A 19,600-nucleotide genomic window follows, 5' to 3' on the forward strand; every position below is an offset into this window, starting at 1 on the left:
CTAAGTTTGCTGAAATGTGTCTTTCCAGCCGCCGTTCTCACATTCGAGCCTCGAGTTGGCAGGCGCTCGCAGGTTTCCATGGATGTCTTGGGGATGAGGGGGATGAAATACTAGGGAGGGGAGAGGCGCATATGCATTGCTGCCTAGAATGAAGGCAAGAGGCAAGTTAGCCACAGCTAGAAGTAGGATTGCTCTGCTGCCGTTACAATTGGCTCAACAGCTGGCCCTACCCTACGGAACAGCATTATGACAAAAGGCAGGGCTACTTTCATCACTGACGACTCGTGTGACACATCATTGCCCTTTTCCCAGCTCTGGAGGATAGGAAGCAGCCTATCATACCACGCGACTAGGCAGCCTCCAATGATAGAGTACGGTACGGTGGCATGGAGTGGTGCTCCTGTATGGTTGCACCAACACCTTGAGGACCAAAGAGAATTAATTTCTTTTCCCTCCCACGTTCAAACTTGACATGGATAATACCACCATCACGTCTTGTCCACCTCTGATGGAGCCAAAGTGCGGCTCAAGATGTCGTTCACGTGCATTCTGGGGATAGCCTGGCCTCCGAAAGTACGCCTCGGGCGGTTCGTGTCCATGTCAGTCGGGATTTAGGGGGGAGTGAGAGGAGGTACATGAGCTGAACTCCGCGTCGGGGCTGTGCAGGCGGCCAGAGAGACAGCCACAACGAACTTTTTCCATTTGCACTACCTCCCTGTTGAGGGAAGATCCTTAGAGAAGCCATCCAGGAACTTGGCTACGACTTTCAAGAGATGCAGTATTTCTTCTACATTATGGAGCGTGTCCCATACATGAGTCCTGCAAACGCAACCCACACAATATTTCTCGCATTCCTTGCTCATCGATCTTGCTGCCGGTTGCATCTATTATGTGTAAGCTAATATGGCAAGGTAGGATCAAATTGACGAGTTGGTCAAACTCTCCGACACAGCCAGAGCCTCCCGCCCAGGTGGTCGAAAGACCAGCTCAGAGCATGGGTTAAATCCTCGAGGAATCACCGGTACAAATTCAACCTTAGATCAAACGGTCCAGGCTCAAGAACTCAAAGGAAACGCGCGGATCCAGCCTCACAAAAATCAATCGGGTGAGGGGTGAGGGAGATGGAAGAATGGGGATTGGTAGAGAAGTTGACGCCGTTGCCTCATGCGTTGCGCATAAGTCGCATAAGTTATTGCCTCCCAGGACCCACCTACCTCTCGTAGATAATAGATAGTGGCCAAAGATACTATGACAGTTTGTAATTCTTCATGCCGCCTCTTATAGGGTGATATAGAGCTCTGTGCAGTTATAGGTATAAATAACTAACTGATCGTAACTAAGTTACTTCGTGACAAAAAGGATTCTGTACTGAAGACCTGGAGCTCCTTGAATGCTATATTGCTCCGTAAGCCGGAGAGTCTATCTATACAAGATGCTGTTACTGAGCAGTCTTCCCATGACCAAAGTCGAGACGCTGCTCGGATATTCTTTATTTAGTTTATCTCGACACCAGGCGCAGAACTGCACTTAGCATCGCCACATATTGCGGGGCCGAAAAAGATGTTACTGAGAGATTTACTTGCAAAAGCTTCAGGAGGCTGGCTCAGGAACCCCGCCGGATGGCAAATCGACAACAGGAAAACGGCCTCTGAAGCGAGAAAATAGCGGTCATGGTCCTTGATCCATCATGTTGTGTAACCCTACCTCTGTACATACTTGTACTCAAATATCACATGCAAATTTTCCGTAAGCTTGATGTACAAGTACCCTTCGCTTCCGCCTCATTGAGGAGTCCGTAAATTACGTTACCCGTATCGCGTCGACGGATTCTCTCCCCCACACCTTCTACATATTCCGTGTCCACCTCCTTCTCGACCGCTGAGTGTGGCTTCCATCGACATTCTGATTCACCGCATCAAGTCTCATAAGATCGCTCGTTCAGCGCCATGGCGAACCACGTCCCCTCAAGTTTACCCTTAATAGCACCAATGGCCCTCGAATTTGAAGAATTCTCTTGCATGGGCGCTGATGGATCGATCCGCTTACGAAACATCTCCGAAGATGACAGAAGGGCATTAGACATCTACCTCAGCGGTCATTTTAACGTTGCAATCGTAGACTACTCTGAGCCGTATGTGGTACTTGGCTGCGACGGTGACATCCTTATCCCCAATGAAAGGCCATTCTCCGTCGCTGGTCTCATCGTGATCTGGAAGCTAGTTGACGATATGCACTTTCATCCGTTTCTAGGAGAGTGGGGTCTTGGGGGGTAGCTCAGATCGAGGACCCAGCCATCGTGGAGGCGCTAAAAGAACGCACAATCCCACCCGACGACGTCATCCTCTTCCTCGCAGATCATGTGTTTCCCGATTGCGAAGCATTGTCCTTTATGTGGAAAGCATTGGTCGTTGAACTGCCCAAAACGAGCGACGAGGAGTTCGCAGCACGCTTTGAAAGCTGTCCTGGGCGTATTGAAGGCGTGGATCAGTTCTTGCAATACCACAATGGTCCCCTTCCAAACATGGAAAGACGGAGGCGAATCGCCTCTCCAAACGGGGCAGTCTTAGACAAGCTTGTCGCCGACAAGACCGACTACCTCTAATCTGACGGTACGTCCTTTACTACTTCATCCTATCCCGGTACTCTTCGGCCCAACAAGACTAACGAGAGGGGATTGGTCTCTTCACATTAGGCAAATTCTATCCTAGAACGATGACTAGTTCTGTGGACCGGGCGGGACGAGTATACTCTTCGACCTCCGCCGGTGTACTGGTGGAGAGACATAGGGAGAAACGCCTCACATGTTCCTAGCACACCTAGGAAGGTCACGACGGGAAGTATCCTCCAAAACTCGTCCGGGAGGAGGACTAAGCGGCGCGGAAAACTTTGCGAGCCGTGCAAGGCGTTCTGGACGACCCTCTTGGCACAACAATCGGCTATCTCTGAGAGAATATGGGCGATGGCGATGTTGCCCTGATGCGGCTGAACGACGGCGTGGTGTGCGAGAACAGGCTCATGGGACGCTAGGGCAGAAGAGACCCAAGCAGATGTTCTCAATCGTGGAGAAGTCTGCGGTATGGTGCGCTTTGCAGACCCCATGGGAGACAACTATGAGCCCCGTGTAGCCAACCCCCTAGTCTACGCTGATTCCTTCGATGTACTCATAGGAGAGGATTGGACAATACCTCAGTCCTAGAGTTAGAAATCAATGATAATCGGATTTAATTATTGCCGAATTAAACAACATACCAATACATGAAATCAAAGTGATATGGATGTTCATGGTGTCTATGGAGATATGGAGAGGTTGTTGATATGGGCACAAGGCAGTCAGCAAGTTGAAGGAAGGCAGGCAGCGTGAACAATGTAGAAGGCACATGCGAGCATCAAGCCGCTGCACACCTTCCTGTAATATCCCTTTCCTCCCGTGTGCTCGGAGATGGTGGAAGGTGCAGATGAGATCAGATTACCACGGATGAATCCTCGCCTAATACTCCTTCCCCATGGTAATGAAGGATCAATTTCTCCTCTTCTTATTGTCCACTTCCACCCCAACTCTCTTTTTCTCTTTCCCTCTGCCTGTAAAAAGCTATTCAAACCTCAATCACACTACTGATTTCGCCTTGTAGACGCTCAGATTAAAGCCATTAAAATTCTCGCAAATATCCGAGCTCTTGGAAGCACAATGTCTTGGTGCGAGCTTTTCAGTCTCCTGTGCTGCCTGATGTGCTTGTCAGAGGCCGACTAGGCATTCCTGTGGCGTCTATGACTTGGGCCTTACTACCCTAAATCTGTGGAGACCTCCGCAGAGATGGAGTACATACGATGCTTGGAGAGCAAGTGAATTATTCCCGTCCTCTGTGTTGGTGACCGAGACTGACCCTTCATTGGAAGCGGTGTAGGAATATGCTGTATCGAGGGCGATTTTGGAAGGAGACTGGAAGGCGTGCGTGGAGCCTCACCAAATAAAGCGAGCTCTCGGAAATCCGCTCGAAGGATTTGGGCGCACACTGATGGCTGGGTTTAGTTGGGCCATGAGTCCGTGACGGGGGCCTCGACCACAGAGCTGGACCAACAACCAACGCAGTCGATCTGTCTGTTGAATCCATATCATTGCACGCGTATAGGTAATTCATGACTTCACAGCGATTCGGTCATGTGCCGATACATGTCTTCGGAAGTCAGATGGTAAATTAGTCTCGCTCAATGTTGCTACCTTGTTTACTGCAGACCGGCCAGTCAAGTCGACTATGTACATGGCTGCACAAGACACCTTTCATAGCCATGCTCTTCCCTCGGAGAAGTAATTTCGTACCTCAACGCATCCATAGCGGAATAGAAATATGCATTAAGATCCTCTGCCATCATTCATTTATCATGGGCGCAACTTCATGAGACGGATCCTTCGTCATCAATCATTGTCTTTTAACATTTAAGTTTGCTCTTATGTCGGCGGGTATACAACGTGCGTGTGCTCGAGTTCCCTCCCTTCGGAGCCAAACGGTATCCTGCTTCAGTGCCCTGAAAATCAAGGAAGCTCACACTCAATCAAGCTCTCAACACCCTTCCCACCGCTCCAAATCTTCACAATCTTCAACCCAGCCTGCTTCTCGAGCAAGTTATACCAATCAGTCTCGGTACGCTCGGAAGAGCAGAAGAGAGTCAACATGACCATATCAAGGGCGGAAGTCTCCCAGTAGGTCCCCGTCGACGGGATGACGTTTTCGTTGATGAGGAGCTTGCTGTAGCCGGGCTTCATGGCGTCCTTGATGCGGCCTAGGATGCTGCCACAGACGCTGTCGGGCCAGTCGTGGAGGACTGAGTGCATGTAGTAGGCGCGGGCACCTGGTGAAGGTGAGTCAATAACTTTTCCACTTGTGTTGCGCGAAACTGGAATGGCATGAAATATTTCGGAGCTGTGCCTGCTTGGTCCTCACCTTTGATGGGCTGCTCGGTATGGAAGTCATACTCCATGGGAGTAACGGCCTTATCCAAGTCTTGAATCTGGCCAATAACAACAGGTAGATCTTGAAGTATGAGCTTGCCAGGAGCATCGGGATGATAACGATGGAACTCCGTCAAGTCATGACCGACGCTCCCACCAATGTCAACCAGGAACGCCGCCTCCGGACTAGTGTCAGCTCCCTCGATAAGGCGCTCCTTGACCGGGTAGAAGTTGGGACCCATCCACGGGGGACGGCCTTGGCGGTAGCCACCCATGTGGTTGTTGAAGTGCGGTCCATAGCCGAGGGACTGTTGCCAGGCGAACATGTCCATGTCGGTCTTGTAGCCGTACATCATGGAGGTGTCCTTGGCGTCGGTGGGGTTCTTGAATCCTCGCTTGCGGCTGTATTCGTGGAACTTGAGGGGGCCTTGGCTGGTGCATGAGAGCCTGGATAGGGAGGGAACGGAACGCAAGACATGGTTAGTCAATGCCAGTCATTGACAGTTGCTTGAAAGGTAATGCAGAAGATTTTTACTTACATAGCGAGATATCCGTCACCAATAATGGGAATGCTCATGGCCTTTGAGTAGTTGGTAGGCTTATACTCATCCATGGCAGTCTCAGTGACATACCCCATTGCACCAAGATGGCGCATGAGTCGGCCTGCGGGATGTCTCAGCCTGCATATCCACGGCATAGATCCCGGGACCTGCTTGTGGACCGAAATGAGATGCGGGTTGGAAAGAAACTCACCCAAAAGCAGTGGCTCAACTCCGAGAGCCTCAGCCAATTCGCTGACCTTTTGCGGCCTGTCACCGTTCTTGGCCATCAACTTCCACAAGCCAGCATCGACACCGAAACAAAGGCCAGCCATGGCACCGGTCTTGCAGGCAACATGGCATATTAGCGGTCACAAGGAACAAGCCATGTGGGGAAGCTGGAAAAGAGAACCCTCTTACCTGAGCCCAGCAGTGTTTGACCATGGTTTCCCGCGGCGTCTCCAAAGACTGCACGAGAGTGCGTGCCTTGATAAGCAGGTCATGGCGAGCCTCGTCGCCGCCAGTCTCGAGAGCAGCAACACCGGCGGTGATGTCCTTGAGGAGACTGGGAACGGCATCGATGTTGTTGGGGCTGATGGCGATGGAGACGTCGACGGAGGGCTGATCGCCGTTGACGCCGTTGGTTCCGTTGGGGGTCGTGCCGTTGGTAGCCATGCTTGCTTTATTCTCCGGTTTCTTAATTTGGGTTTGATAATACCCCGAGGCTGCGCTGCAGGATGGTGGATGTACGCGGGATGAGTAGGGTTCCAGATACTACGATTATAATACGAGATGACACAGGGAGGGACGGGGAAGTGCGGGTGAAGCGAGATGGTGTCGCCGTTCCATGAAAAGGGGGAGGACGTCAAGGAGAATAAAAGAGAGGGAGTGACCCGGTGGGGGTCGTCCTCGGTACCATTCTCAGGTGGTCGGAGTTTCATAGGACCCCGTTTTGGAAGAGACAGAACATGCTATCCTCATTCTGTCCATCCGAAATCACCTCTTACATTTTGGGATGTCAATGTTTGCCGTTGGGTTTTCACCTCTTGATGCTGGGGATCTTGCCTCTTTGCTGTTGTGAGGGAGAGCTTCAGTTCCAGGCCTCGACGAAAGTGGCAGTTTTCTCGACTATCAAATTGCTTGCGGGACTCCACACGTCTAACCCTTGCCTTGATGCTACTCGGCTAGCCGGTTTCGTGAGGGGAGGTGGTGGGGGCAGGCTTGGATACCAGGGAACATATGCGTCGCATGCAGGTGAAAGGGGATTGGAGTGATGACGGTGGATGATGTGACACGCAAAGGCAGACATACTCAATGGGTTCCCCGCATGGAGCAACCTCTCAAAGCTTGTTGATTAGGTCGGGTTGCACGAGCCGAAGGAGCCATAGTAGAGGTATTTCAAGGTTTCGGGCTATTTTTGGAATGTTGGAGGCTCGTAGATTGCTTCTTGACATCCGCGAGACTCGAATTATTCCGCATTGCACGAAGTACGCTCCATGTTCCATGACTTGAACACGTGTTGGACAACTACTGTAGAAATGAACGTTTCCTCAAACTTGTAGGACCGAAGTCGAGGTGCCTTTTTATCAGTTTGATGCAACCTCACGGGGAATGCTACGCTATGAAATTTCTTTGGGCAGGCAGAACGCTTCTGTCACATTTCAGATTTCGCTGATCCAGCTCCCAACTGTCAAGCTGCCTAAGAACAGGCGGTGTGTACCTTGGTACCTCTAGCCTCAGAGAAAATTAAACTTGTTTCTCCCAGTGGGACGCTTGTCATTGTTGTGGATAACGTGGAGAGGGGGACGAGGTTACGCGTCGAAGGTTGAAGCGGAGCGCCGGCTAAGCCGGTCTTATAATGCCCCGAGATTCTCCATCAAAGCACTGAAGAGATCGCACGCATTTCATTTCGACTGATCCATCTCTTCCCACAGATGGGTTAAGTATTATCTTTGAAAGAAACGGGAAGGCAGTTGATCTAGACCACATTCTGCTCTTATTCCTTCCATCCTTCTAGCACCTAGTCAAACGGTCGTTCGAACCCAACCGGCCGCTAGTGTGGACCTGACCCAAAAATTAAGTAGGCGGGTGTTACCCGTCCTAGCTCGACTCTAGTGATTTAGAATTGGTTCTGGTCCAGTTCATCTGCCCACCTTATTTCTTAGCCCTCCCTCTCATCCTTCGGCTATTGCACCAGCGGCGGGGGAGTTGCATTCCGCTGCAGGGACGGTGTCCGAAAGAGGGAAAGGGCGGTTGCAGGGAACCAATTTTTTCCACTTGGAACGCAGGCAATTCTTCCCCGGCCGCGGAAGAGTCGGGGACGCCCAAATTTCAAGGATTAAGGGTCTAGGTCCCCCTGGTCTTAGTCCTCTGTCTTTTACGAGCAGTGGGGACGAAGGTGTATTAGTGGATGTCTTATTCCCCCAAATTGCCCTTTCTGGAGGACCTCAAGTCAATGGGTACAAGCGCGAAGTATGAAGTAAAAGTTTGCTCGAGAAACGGTCCTTGGAGCGAGTAGCGAGACGACAAGCCACCAGTCCAGTTTAAAATATCGGAGGCGAATACCCGGTAATGAGTTGTATCATTTTCTCGGGACTTGGGCTTTTAGATAGGCAAGATGGGTGTGTTAATCTTCCTCTAGCGCCAAGGATACCGACAAGGGCCTTCAGGTGGCAGAATCCGAAGGAGATAATGTTGGGTGGACTTAACGGGAGAGATGTCTTTTTCTATCCTGTAACAGTGAGCGGACTGGCCGGAAGAAGCAACGCTTTGGCAGCGGATCCGAACTCAAATGAACCTGTGAATATTGGTCAGCTATATGGGCCAACGGCACGACCATATTCGATTCTTCCGCTTGCAGTTCAGCGGGACCTGCCAGTAGGGGTCAAGGTCTGATTGACCAGCTACAAAACTGCGTCCATAAATAATAGCTGAGCATGCCAAGACTTTTACGTGAGGGGATATCCAACTCTATCACGCTTGTCTCCAACCAGAAACATGGTGGACCCGGCCTCTGGATCACGACTTGTCAAAACTAACAAGTCTGCTGTACTTCGAGCTTCGTATTTGAGCTGCTTCGAACACCCCAAATCGACGTCAGTGGAGGGTATGACAACGGAGATTTCTATTGTTGTCAGATAGGAACTTCGGAATAATACCTTACTGCCTCCTTCGGAGACCCCCGGTGAGCTGATATCAAAGAGGCAGCTTTAACCCCTCCCAGCCGCCATCCTCGGTACGAAGTACTTCACGCACACATCTTCTCCGAAAATGTCAACGACGACTCCACCCGGAAGCACGGATACATCGACGATGAATGCGGTGGAAGGAAACTTGACAGCAATTCCCAGCCAGTCCTGTCAGCCACCAACTACGCCACCCTCCCCGTTCAGTTAAGCTTCTAACAAGGCCCCGACAGCGGCTCCCTGTACGGGCCTGGTATTTTGTGAATCCTGGTAGATTTCGTCGGTATCTCGGCACCCTCCTCTCTCGCCTCAGCGGAATTTGCTTCTCCTGCATAATCAGCGTGATTCTTGAAGGATAATTTGCACAAGATAAGAAATATTGTTCTCCTCGACCGAATTTGTGTAGTATGTTCTCCATGGACCGGGCTTCCGTACATGTGACAACTTGATCCTGTGTCTCCTTAGTCGCCTTGAGGACTTATTCTGGGTGCTGAAGCCTCATCCTGCCAGAAAGGAAGATGATCGGCAGGCCTTTTGTCATTACCTTGAATTGTTACCTGCTTCAAACCCCAGTCTGCGTTTCACTCCACTGGCAACTACTACATCACAGGTACTGGAGACCACGAAGAGAACACGCACATCGGACATTGAGTCGGGAATACCAGGAAATGGTCAGCCCCGGGGAGCAAGTGTGAGGTGATGACGGACAGGCATTCTCCCCTAAGCCCTGGCTAGAAGACCGTTTTTCCCTTCGCCAAGACTCCTGGAAAAGGCCAATGACGAGGTGCCCATCAACCCATGCGTTCCGTGCCTCGCCGTTCCCCCTGATATGACACTTGCCTTCCTGGCCTTCAACCAAACAGCATCAATAGGCCAGCATCTTTATCCTGTTTCTCGGTTTTTTCTTTTTTTTTTTTCGAGCCTTGGGTCGTTAACGAGGTTCCATCGAAGCTCGAGTGTCGCATAATGTATTGTATATGGATCGGCATTTGACCTTTTAACCTCTTCCCGCTACCACTGTCCCACTGTCTCTCACTGAAGAAAATCCATTGTCAATTGGCCAGCCGTGGAAGGAACCTCGCTTTCTCAAAACCAGGAAGACGGGAAATATAAATCAAGAAAAAAGACTGATACACTGGAAGCATCTAGATGCCAGGATACCCAGGAATCAGAGACTTGACAGAATCCGGGAATGTTACCATCGCCAGACTCTCCTTTTCGCCCCCTAAGACGCGGCTAGACTCCTTTGCCTTCCTTTTTTAAAGCCGAGAACAGTGCCGCCTATTTTGAGAACTTTTAAACTTCTTTTCCTTTCGTTCGTCCGAGGCTGTATCCATCAACTGGAAGAGCCGCTCATTCTTTTTCTGCCCCGGATGGCCAACCCACCAGAGGGCTCGCCCGAATGGGCCGCCCAGGACAAAGGTCCCTACACAATCGCCATATGCTGGGCCGTCACAGCCTTCAGCACCCTCTTCGTCATTGCCCGTCTCTACGTCAGAGGAAAGATTATGGGAAAACTGCAGAGCGATGACTGGTTCACTGTCGCCGCACAGGTAAGCGCGCCAGCCCAATCCGAATACCGTCCGAGCCCTCTCTTGGCGTGCCTCTGCGACCTATGTACCTGCATAGGGTGGATTGGTGATGCTAAGCGTGCTTCTTTCTCGATAGATATGCAGTTGGATCTCGACCGCCTTCTCAACCATGGCAGTGGCATCCGGTAACGGCAAGCATTTCTCCCTCCTCTCGACCGAGCAGAAAACGGGCGCCATCCTCTGGACGACTGTTGCCTTCTGCCCCGGCGTCCTGTCCTTCGGTCTCCCCAAGATGGCGGTCGTCGTGCTCCTCCAGCGCCTGTTGAATCCGCAACGTTATCATCGGTGGTTTCTGTGGTGGATGGGTATCTGGTGCCAATTGACCTTGTTTGCGACCGTTGGCGTTCTCTTAGGTCGATGCATGCCTGCGCGAGCCCTTTGGGATTTTTCTGTCGAGGGGAAGTGTTTCGATCCGAATATTCTGGTCGGCTACTGTATCTATGCCGGTTGTAAGTTGACTTCCGCTACCAGGCGCCTGAGATCGATTCCATTTGAAGCGGTGGACTAACAGGACTCTAGCTTTCTCTGCCTTTGTTGACCTTTACCTCGCCATCTACCCGACCGTCGTCCTCTTCCAGCTTCAACTCTCTCTTCGCAAGAAAATTGCGCTCTGTGTTGCCTTGGGCATTGGCTCCATGTACGTCGAACTCTGGGGGCAAACTTGGCTATTTCAGAACGGTGATTGCTAAAATACTTCTTTAGCTCCGGAGTCGTTGCCATTTACAAGACGACTCGAATTCCCTCTCTCAAGAGCCCAGACTTTTCGTGTAAGTTAGGCAGACGTCCAACTGTCAACGCAGACATCGTTCATAACCGCGGATACTAACCAGTTTCTTAGACGATACTGCCGACCTCGTCATCTGGACCGTGTAAGTATTCAAGAGTACCAACCCATCTCTAATCAAAATCACCGTTCTAACCGAAAATCCGTGCGCAGCATCGAAGGGAGCACCATCATCGTCGCCTGCTCCATCCCCATCCTCCAACCCCTCATGGACCTCATCATGCGCCGCAACCCCTTCAGCTCCAACAAGTCCACCAAACGCACTCCCCGCTACTTCGAAGACTACAGCACAGGCAGTAAGGCCGGCTACGAGCTCGGCCAGCGAAAACCCAAGTCCAAACTCCGCGACGAACTAGGTCTCACCATCGTCAAAGACGACAGCCAGGAAGACATCCTCAGCGGCAACGAGAATAACCATCATAATCAGATCGGACCCGGCGATAGTACAGGGAGGTTGACGAAGCCAGTCGACGGCGTTATTGTGAGAACGGATGTGGTGACTGTGCGGTATTCTCAGCAGCATGAGAATCAGCCGTCGACGGAGAGGTGGGGGGCTGTCTAACTTTGAGGACTGGAGGCGAGAAACAGAAGCCATAAGGTCTAGAAAAGAACAAAGGAGAAAAAAGTTAGTGGAGGCTAGGCCCCGGTTGTACTTTATGCTAGCGATGATATTAGCGTGTATTCTACTTCTACCCATAGACTTCAGAGCCAGCGAGCCCTGCAGATGCGTTATTTTGACCACTGGAATGCCTTGGCTCTGACGGATTGGAACACCAAGCAGGGTGGTTTGGGAAGTTTCAGGCCTCCAACGTTGGCCATTTGTTGATGCGCTCAAAGAAAATCCAAGACGGGTTTGCCAGGACAAAGAAGGCGAGAGGAGCATTCAATCTCAGGCCAAGATGGCAAACCGCATTTGGGCGTACACGCCCCTTTGTTATCGACGAGAATTGAACCCGGTTAAAGAATGGCCAACTTTTCAATCCCAGCTTTGAGACTTCTTTAGCTGCTCTTACAACGGATGATTTTTGAGGGTCCTTTGTTCAAGAGGATACACCTGCCTACCATCAAATATCCCCCATCCCGAGCTTTCTCGAGGTATGGGAAACGACAGCATAGAAATCCGCTGCGGTGCCCAACATCTTCCTGCTTTGCAATACTCACCATGACCTCGAAGTCAGGCCCTACACTTATTTCCTTACCATATCGACGCCCATATCGTATCACTAATCCTAATCTCATCAAGGTGCTTGCGTACGGAAAACCATGGCCTCCCCAAACCTGGCACCGGGCTCCCCTGGCAGCCCACGGGCCCCCAATACTCTGGCCCAAATGGATGCCGGACTCGCCAACATCCTCCGGACTCGTGCTTGGGCGTCATTCAAGCACACGCGCATGACCAGGCAGCTAGCAAGGCAGCTGATGCCCATCCTCGTGCGTGGCGTCCCCTCCAAAGATGCCTTCGGCGCGCTTGCCCGAGCACCCACTCCTCGACTCCTCTTGTATGGATTTCCTGGCACCGGCAAGACGACCATGGTTGAAGAAATCGCCAAATTCCTCGACGCCACTCTCGTATCTCTTACCATGGCCGACATTCAATCCGTCACGCCTTTTGGGATGGAGAAGCAGCTGCAACGCATCTTTCTCGAGGCGAAGAGCAAGCCCTCGAGCGTAATTTTCGTCGACGACGCGGATTCCCTGTTCGGTCCCCGTTCGGGGCTCCCATTTCAACAACACACTCGACTCGTTAACCGATTCCTTGCCGACCTTCGCAGCGCCTCCGACACCAACAACCCCATCGTGATCTTTGCCTCCGACCGCCCGTACGAGATCGACGAAGCAGTCCTCGAACGTCTCACAATTCGAGCCTACGTGGACCTCCCCGACGTGGAAGCCCGCAAGCGTATTCTCCGCACCCGTCTCGAGGGCGAACCTCTGGGCGACGATATCAGCATCGACGGGATCGCCGCGAGCACGGCCGTCTATTCGGTTTCGGAACTCATACAGCTCGTTACTGTCGCGGCCGCGTATGCCGAGTGGGTGCCCTTCAAGCAAATCGTCGACAGCCACACGCGCGGGGAGGTCCAGGGGGGCATTCCGCTGCGGAAGACCACGGCGGCGCACTTTCGGCAAGCGATGGAAACGGTTCGGCCTTCGAGGAGTGCTGAGGTGATGAAGAAGATGGCGGAGTTTTGCGCGAAGAGCGGACATCGGCCAGTTCCTGAGGCTAAATGAGTTGCTGTCTTTGTTAAAAAGTTAAAAAAAAGCGACGTGGGATAAAAAGTTGAGGATCTTCCGTCCGAAAGAGACACTATTTATTCATCAGTCTCTATCCTATCTTCATAGGTTAAATTTGGTAGAGTAGGGTTAACTTAGAGCTCAATATGCTATCACTTCGTAACCTTATACCAGGGTTTTAAACGTTAGCTTGAGAGATCCTCACTGCCACCGGGCATATGTTAGATCGAGTGTTAATCAAGTATATCATCTAATAGTTTCTGTTTGAAAATACTTATTCAGTACCTATCATTTGATAGGTCAGGTGGTGGATCTGATCTCTCAAAATAACATTTAAAACCTGGTATAGGTTTACTTCTTGCGAACTCCCCAAATCAGCAATACCGTGATATCCCCGATGGTTTGCCGATCATGAAGTTCAATGATTCATTCCTCTACTAAATGGCTGTTTTGCAACATTGGGACGACCGCGGAATTGGACAGTCCTACCTCATCGTATATTAAACAACCAAACTTCCTATAGTCCAAAAGGGGAGAGAAAATATGCCTATTTTATTTTAAAGACCCGTTCCTCACACCTACCCTCTTCAAGTTTCTCGCCTTGCATTACACCATGAACATAACACTCACCTATAAGCAAAAACCCCTCATGCACAGCTCGTAACACATAGGGAACATTCAGGCCAAACAAAACACACACTAAATCTCCAGGTTGTGTGATATATGGCCCAAGCCCCAAGTAGCCTTCTTGAGTCCGGAAAATACTCCTCTCCATTAACGTGTTTTTGTATTCCCTGTGGAACGTCTCCCGTGGTTTGGGGTCCCGGGGCTCCTGAGAAATTGCCACGAACATGGAGACTTCAGCCTGCCATTCTTCCCTCATAGCTGCGGCTTCATTTTCTTTTGCTTCGGAGGCTAGATATTCTAGCATGTCATAGTAGGCGTCAACAAAGAAGTCATGGAACGACCGAATTTCATTACGTTCGTTGACTCGGGTGATCGTGGACATGATAACCTTGTCAAGTGGTTCCCCTGTGGGATGGTTCGTATGATCGTGGAGGAGATTGCGCATGAAGATGAGGAGATCCCAGATGTGTGGTGTATCATTGGAGTCTTGAATCTTGTGTGAGATTTCGACAGTTCCGAGTATAAATCCAGTGAGTTCCAGAACAGAGGGATTGAGAGGATGTCTCGGAATCTCGACATCCTTGTTTCCTCCGGCCTTGAACTCATCTGCGGCTTCACCATTAATCATAACACGACGTAATTGAACATGCCATTTTGGCACCCAAGACGGAATCTCAGAATCAATGTCGGGATAGTGATGCATTGATCCCAGGCAAGTCGATCTTGAATTGACATCGCTTTGGTGAAGAAGGTAGCGCGCAACATCGACATACACCTCCCGAAGCTCCACTTCATAATCAATAAGGACATCGGATTCGTTCGCCAATCCCAGAAGCGCATATACTTTATCCCTTGGAACAGATGCTTGGTACTGGTGGGTAGACACAAGTAGCGAACAAAGATCCATTGGACGTACTGTGGGATCGCTCCATAGGGTAGGCCATATGCATCGTGAAATCGAGCAAGGGAGTAGAAGCCGATCTAGACACAGACTTAAATTCCTTTGCTCGGGATGGTATAGAAGCGTAGAAATATTTCTGCACGAGAAATACTACTGCTGTACAGAGGTCTGCCCAATCTATTGAGTTACCGCCGACTTGAACAAGGGCTTCACGAGCTAGGATGACCTCTTGCAGGATCCAAGTACGAGAGAACCACGGCCTGGAGAGAAAAGCGCCGAGTGCTTGCCACTTTTCTATTTCAGGTATCCACGATGGCAATTTCCTCTGCGCATGTGTCACTTCGTTAAATTCCTCAAGTTCGAGGTCGTCAAGCCTAGGTCGGCGGAGCCCAGTCTCAAGTTTGGCAGTTATGGCTATCATTTCTATAAGTGCCAGTGTTTGAGTGGTTTGCTCATCGGAAGGTCCCAGCCAGATGATCACACGTTTAGCGAGGAAGTAGACTCGACCCATGAGGGGTATTTGTGCTGCCTTTTCTGCCTCGTCCTTTTGATTGATGCAGATGGCATCTATCCAGAGTTCTCGGGGTGTCCATCGTCGCCGTAGATGTACCAGTGCATCATATAAATTCTGGGTTATGGCAATTGTAAGTTCAGTAGACTTCAACGGCTGTCCACTGCGGAGTTTTCCGAGGATCGTCGTCGTTCTTGACGAGGAGGATGAGGATGAGGGTGCTGAGCTAGCTGGTCTGCAGGCAATGCGCTGGGGGAACGTAGGTTCTCCCCAAGTATAGGATAAAGCCTCGTATGGAAGCCGGACATCTCCTTTCTCCGATGCGGGAATTTTCTGCAGCCTGAAATGGCAACGTAATGGATCTGATTGCGACCCCGGATGGAGCACGATCGTCCGCACAGTGTCTGCGGGTAATGGCTCAAAGGGAGGTTCGCGAGGAACGGTCATGGCCATGCTGAGGTGGGGTTGTAACCAGTCAGGGGGAATGAGCCACAGACGTGAGATGGTTGATGATGGTGATTTACTGAGTGATTTTGTGTTTCACGGTGGGATTGAGCATGCCTTTTACAAAGTTGGCCACGTTGCCACGTGGGCTTCCGATTGAGTTGCTGCCCAACGAGCCCAAGGTTCAGTCTCGTCATTCGTAGGTGTTTGCATTTAACAAGACTCTAAATGTAGGATACCTAGATGATACCTACCATTCTATGGTTGGCACAAATCTACCAACCTCGGGACCATTTAACCCACTGAGGAGAGGCCGACTCACGCCCGATATAAATCTTTACCCAACCAGCCCCTCGTCGTCAATCCAATGCTCCGGCCTAAGCGCCTTCTCACGACCTCGGAGTGCTCGCTCGTACATGGCCTCGGCGTTGCTGAGTTGGCCTTAGTTCGCATGGAGGTATACCTGAGGCTATACAAAAGCCCGGTCCTCTACGACGGCAGTGGACGTCCCTTCATGCAAGCCTCGCCGACTCGATGCGTGCGACAGAATTCCGCGGCCGTCTTCGAGGGCTTTCAGGTTCCCCAGAGAATGAGGCGGCCGATCTTAACCCTGGACAACCGCATCGTAGTGACGACCGCGCCGTGGCGGGCGCTGGGAAGAAACGGCCGTAGCAGGCGTTTAGCAATGCCTCCAAAAATAAGGTCTACTGAAGTCTCGCGCTTCCTGTGCGTGAACTCTAACTCCAACAATACCTAAGCAGTGACCGGATTTATCGAGAATTTTGAATACTAACGTCCTAGACGAGACAAAAGTCGCAGAAGTCGGTCGTCCCGCCGACCTCTCTGATTTCATCCAGCCACAGTTCACCATCCATAATACCGGGCACAAACGTTGGGCCAACGAAATACCATTTTCTTTTCCCTGCTTCCCTCAGGATGACGGGCCACTCGGCTCCCTCCAGCAACGCCACAGAGTCTCCATCTTGCACCGAGGAAACTCCTGTGGCGAGGGCCGTTGTTCGGAGAGAGTCGAGGCGTACCAATATCAACGCCTTGTCATTCAAATTGGCGGACAAGTGGATGATCATGTTGAGAATATCTGGAGTACAATCCAGAAGACGTTCGCCATGCCGAATCAGATTAGATAGTAACGAAGCTGCGATGATGGCGCAGCTTGTCAACTCTGCAGTCCACCCTGCTACTCCTGCCATTGCCTCGGCCCTCTGCCACTTTGCCACTTGGTCCTCCCCAGCCTTCAGGCTGTATTTCGTGTCAGGGTACTCTAGAATGTCTAGCCAGATGTTGAAAACTTGGCTTGGTTCGGAATAGCTGTCCTGGCTCAGAAGGTCGAGAAACGTTTCTTCGACGTCTCCGCCGCAGTACTCCATGTTGTTTTTCAAGAGACGGTACAACTGGCGAAAGAATTTAATTTTATCGACCAAGAGACGCAAGGTATCAACTTCTTCCACGAGACCATCAAGCGGCCTGGTCAGGATGCCCAATTCACATTGCTCAGGCCGCGTCGGAAAGACGATGGTAGCCGGGGTTTCGCCCCCCCAAGTCACAACTCTTCCAACTACCTTGCCTCTGACACAGAGCTCTCCGGATCGTGGATTCAGTACTGTCGGTAATTGTATGGTAATTTTGGAACCCCCCGTTGCGTCACCCGACGGTGTAGAGATTTTGATATCAGCATCAGAGAAGTCGGGTACCCAGCTTGGGAAAGAAGTGTGATTATGGCACGCATCCCCGAGAACCTTTAGTGTGTGTGACCACATGATCATGGCGACGGCAGCTTCTTCATAGACGCGCGGCAGCGGTTTCGAATAGTCCACTGCTGGCATCCGAATGCCCAGCTTCGTATACAATGCGTGCAGCCCGTAGATCTTATCTCTCGGTTCTGTCGCCTGGAGATGGCGGCATTCGGCGAGACAAGAGGATAGGAATACGACTTTTCGGTCTCGCTCATCGTCTAGATTCTCTCGACTAGGGTCCAGCTCCGGGGGCACTTGGCCCCAAAGATAATCTCGTAGAGTATCCCGCATGCCAATTCCAATATAGCTCTTGTGTGCTTGAGGATCGAGCTCCTCAATGAATTCTTCAAACACCAGAAAATGAGCTGCTTTGGAATAGGTATCCCACGAGATGCTGCATTTTCCGCACACAAGGCGACAGTCGCGAGAAAAACTCGCCTCCTGTACTGTCCAGATGCGGGAATGCCAGGGGTGGCAGAATATGTGGTTGAGAGCAGAAGAGTCTGAGTCTATTTTCCCCTGCTGTCTGAGTTTTGCTGCGGCTCCGCCAAAGTAAAATGCGTTAATCACCATGCATCAGCTTCAAGGACGATTTCTTGACGTACAGTCAAATAGCAACAACTTTTTCAAGACGCGCTGCGAAGGACAAGACCCTATGCGTTCTAGGTGCGCCATTAACTCCGTCGTGAAGTCGTTTCCCGGACCTAGCCAACACAGCGTGCGCGCGGCCTTCTGGTATATTTCTCCCATGAGCGCCACCTGTATGTTACGCTCCTTCACGCTCTCAGCACTGCGGCCCTGGTCTATGCAGATTGCGTCGACCCATAAGACACGATCTTGGCCTGCCAGTCGTAGATGTCGAAGAGCAGACTCGCAGTTTGGCGTCACCAATAGCTGCTGGCCGTCACATGAAATAGGCACCGTACCAAATGGCGACCCCCAGACGTAGGAAAGTGCCTCGAAGCCATTTCCCCCCGGTGAGACAATACTGTCAAGGCTTGCCTCTGTCAAGGTAATCTCCAAGGCGGCCGTGAGGCTAGAGGATGGGAGGAGTGTTAGTAGTCGGATTGAGCGCGCATACGACAGACGACAGTGCTGGAAGGCAGTACTCGTGGACATGACTACTATACTATAGCGGGTTCTGGGTCAGACCGTGGCAGTTTTTTTTTCGTTACGCTCATCGTCGCATTATCCTTCACCTTCAGGCCAGCGAGTGTATCGGGCATTGGTCCGAAATCCACGTGAGCTGCATAAATGCATAAGCACCAGCTGCCAGCTAGCAGCTGCTCGCTCTACGTCACGCAGATATCATCCAGCATTAGAATCAGCGGTTTCGAACCCGAGCACATTAGGGTACGCTCCATCGTAAAGTGAGCGGATAGATCATCTAGCCTAGAATAAGGGAGTATTAGAAATCTTACAATATATAATAAATTCAAGAGTATCCGATGGCCAGCAGAAAAGCCTTTTTTTTTTTCCCTCGTTTTCCTCTTTGAACCCCCGTCTTCTTTCTTTGAACGAATCAACCGTCATCCCCTCACGATGGAGGCCAGCGCAAACGGCCTACTGGCCAAGATGAATGCCACCCCCGAGTGTATGGAGAGCCACGGAGAAGGGATACGAGAAAAGTTGGCAGCGATGCAAACCCCGCCTGCCGAGCACCAACCGAAGATGATAACGGTTCATGCTACGAGGTCAAGAAAACTTACGATGAATGGCTGCGGTCGATAAAGACCCTACTGGGAGCTGTGGACATACTTGAGCACATCGAGGAGGGAGCTTTAGAGCCGGAAGGAAACGAAGAAAAAGTTCTAGAATAGGAAAACGACCGCTACGCTTATTGCAATATCATCTTGGGCACAATTGAGCCAGTTAAATGGGAGCTAAAGCGTTCCGGATAGGGTATGCAAGGCGATGACCTATACAAACTGTACCAAAGCCGGGATTCCCATCGTCACGCAGAAGATCACTCAACCGCCGCCACCACCGGCAAATTTCACCACTTTACCTTCGATGAGGTGGCTCAGGTCTCTATCCGATCTGTAAGGTTAAATTTGTAGAATGGGATTAATTTAGAGTCCAA

At 51.0% G+C, this 19,600-nt stretch overlaps 3 protein-coding genes and 2 pseudogenes across 3 annotated transcripts; 3 read left to right on the forward strand and 2 right to left on the reverse strand.

Moving 5' to 3' along the window:
- Positions 1-1,946: 1,946 nt before the first annotated feature.
- Positions 1,947-2,602, forward strand: SAPIO_CDS4724 (uncharacterized protein; the record flags this gene model as incomplete). Its single annotated transcript, XM_016787203.1, has 2 exons — positions 1,947-2,131; positions 2,251-2,602. 2 exons carry the CDS (start codon positions 1,947-1,949, stop codon positions 2,600-2,602), a joined length of 537 nt encoding a protein of 178 aa, XP_016643082.1.
- Positions 2,603-4,528: 1,926 nt separating this feature from the next.
- Positions 4,529-6,159, reverse strand: SAPIO_CDS4725 (uncharacterized protein; the record flags this gene model as incomplete). Its single annotated transcript, XM_016787204.1, has 5 exons — positions 4,529-4,845; positions 4,938-5,392; positions 5,485-5,608; positions 5,699-5,828; positions 5,905-6,159. The coding sequence occupies 5 exons, from the start codon at positions 6,157-6,159 to the stop codon at positions 4,529-4,531; spliced, it is 1,281 nt and encodes a 426-aa protein (XP_016643083.1).
- A 3,883-nt stretch (positions 6,160-10,042) lies between these two features.
- Positions 10,043-11,607, forward strand: SAPIO_CDS4726 (uncharacterized protein; the record flags this gene model as incomplete). The annotated part of the gene is made up of 6 exons (XM_016787205.1): positions 10,043-10,222; positions 10,338-10,710; positions 10,781-10,898; positions 10,964-11,028; positions 11,100-11,130; positions 11,199-11,607. The coding sequence occupies 6 exons, from the start codon at positions 10,043-10,045 to the stop codon at positions 11,605-11,607; spliced, it is 1,176 nt and encodes a 391-aa protein (XP_016643084.1).
- A 701-nt stretch (positions 11,608-12,308) lies between these two features.
- SAPIO_CDS4727 lies at positions 12,309-13,277 on the forward strand (annotated as a pseudogene; the record flags this gene model as incomplete).
- A 3,283-nt stretch (positions 13,278-16,560) lies between these two features.
- On the reverse strand, positions 16,561-17,151 carry SAPIO_CDS4728 (annotated as a pseudogene; the record flags this gene model as incomplete).
- Between the last annotated feature and the right edge of the window lie 2,449 nt (positions 17,152-19,600).

Source organism: Scedosporium apiospermum (genome assembly GCF_000732125.1).
Source record: "Scedosporium apiospermum strain IHEM 14462 chromosome Unknown SEQ_SAPIO_0094, whole genome shotgun sequence".
In the NCBI taxonomy this organism is placed as follows: Eukaryota; Fungi; Ascomycota; class Sordariomycetes; order Microascales; family Microascaceae; genus Scedosporium; species Scedosporium apiospermum.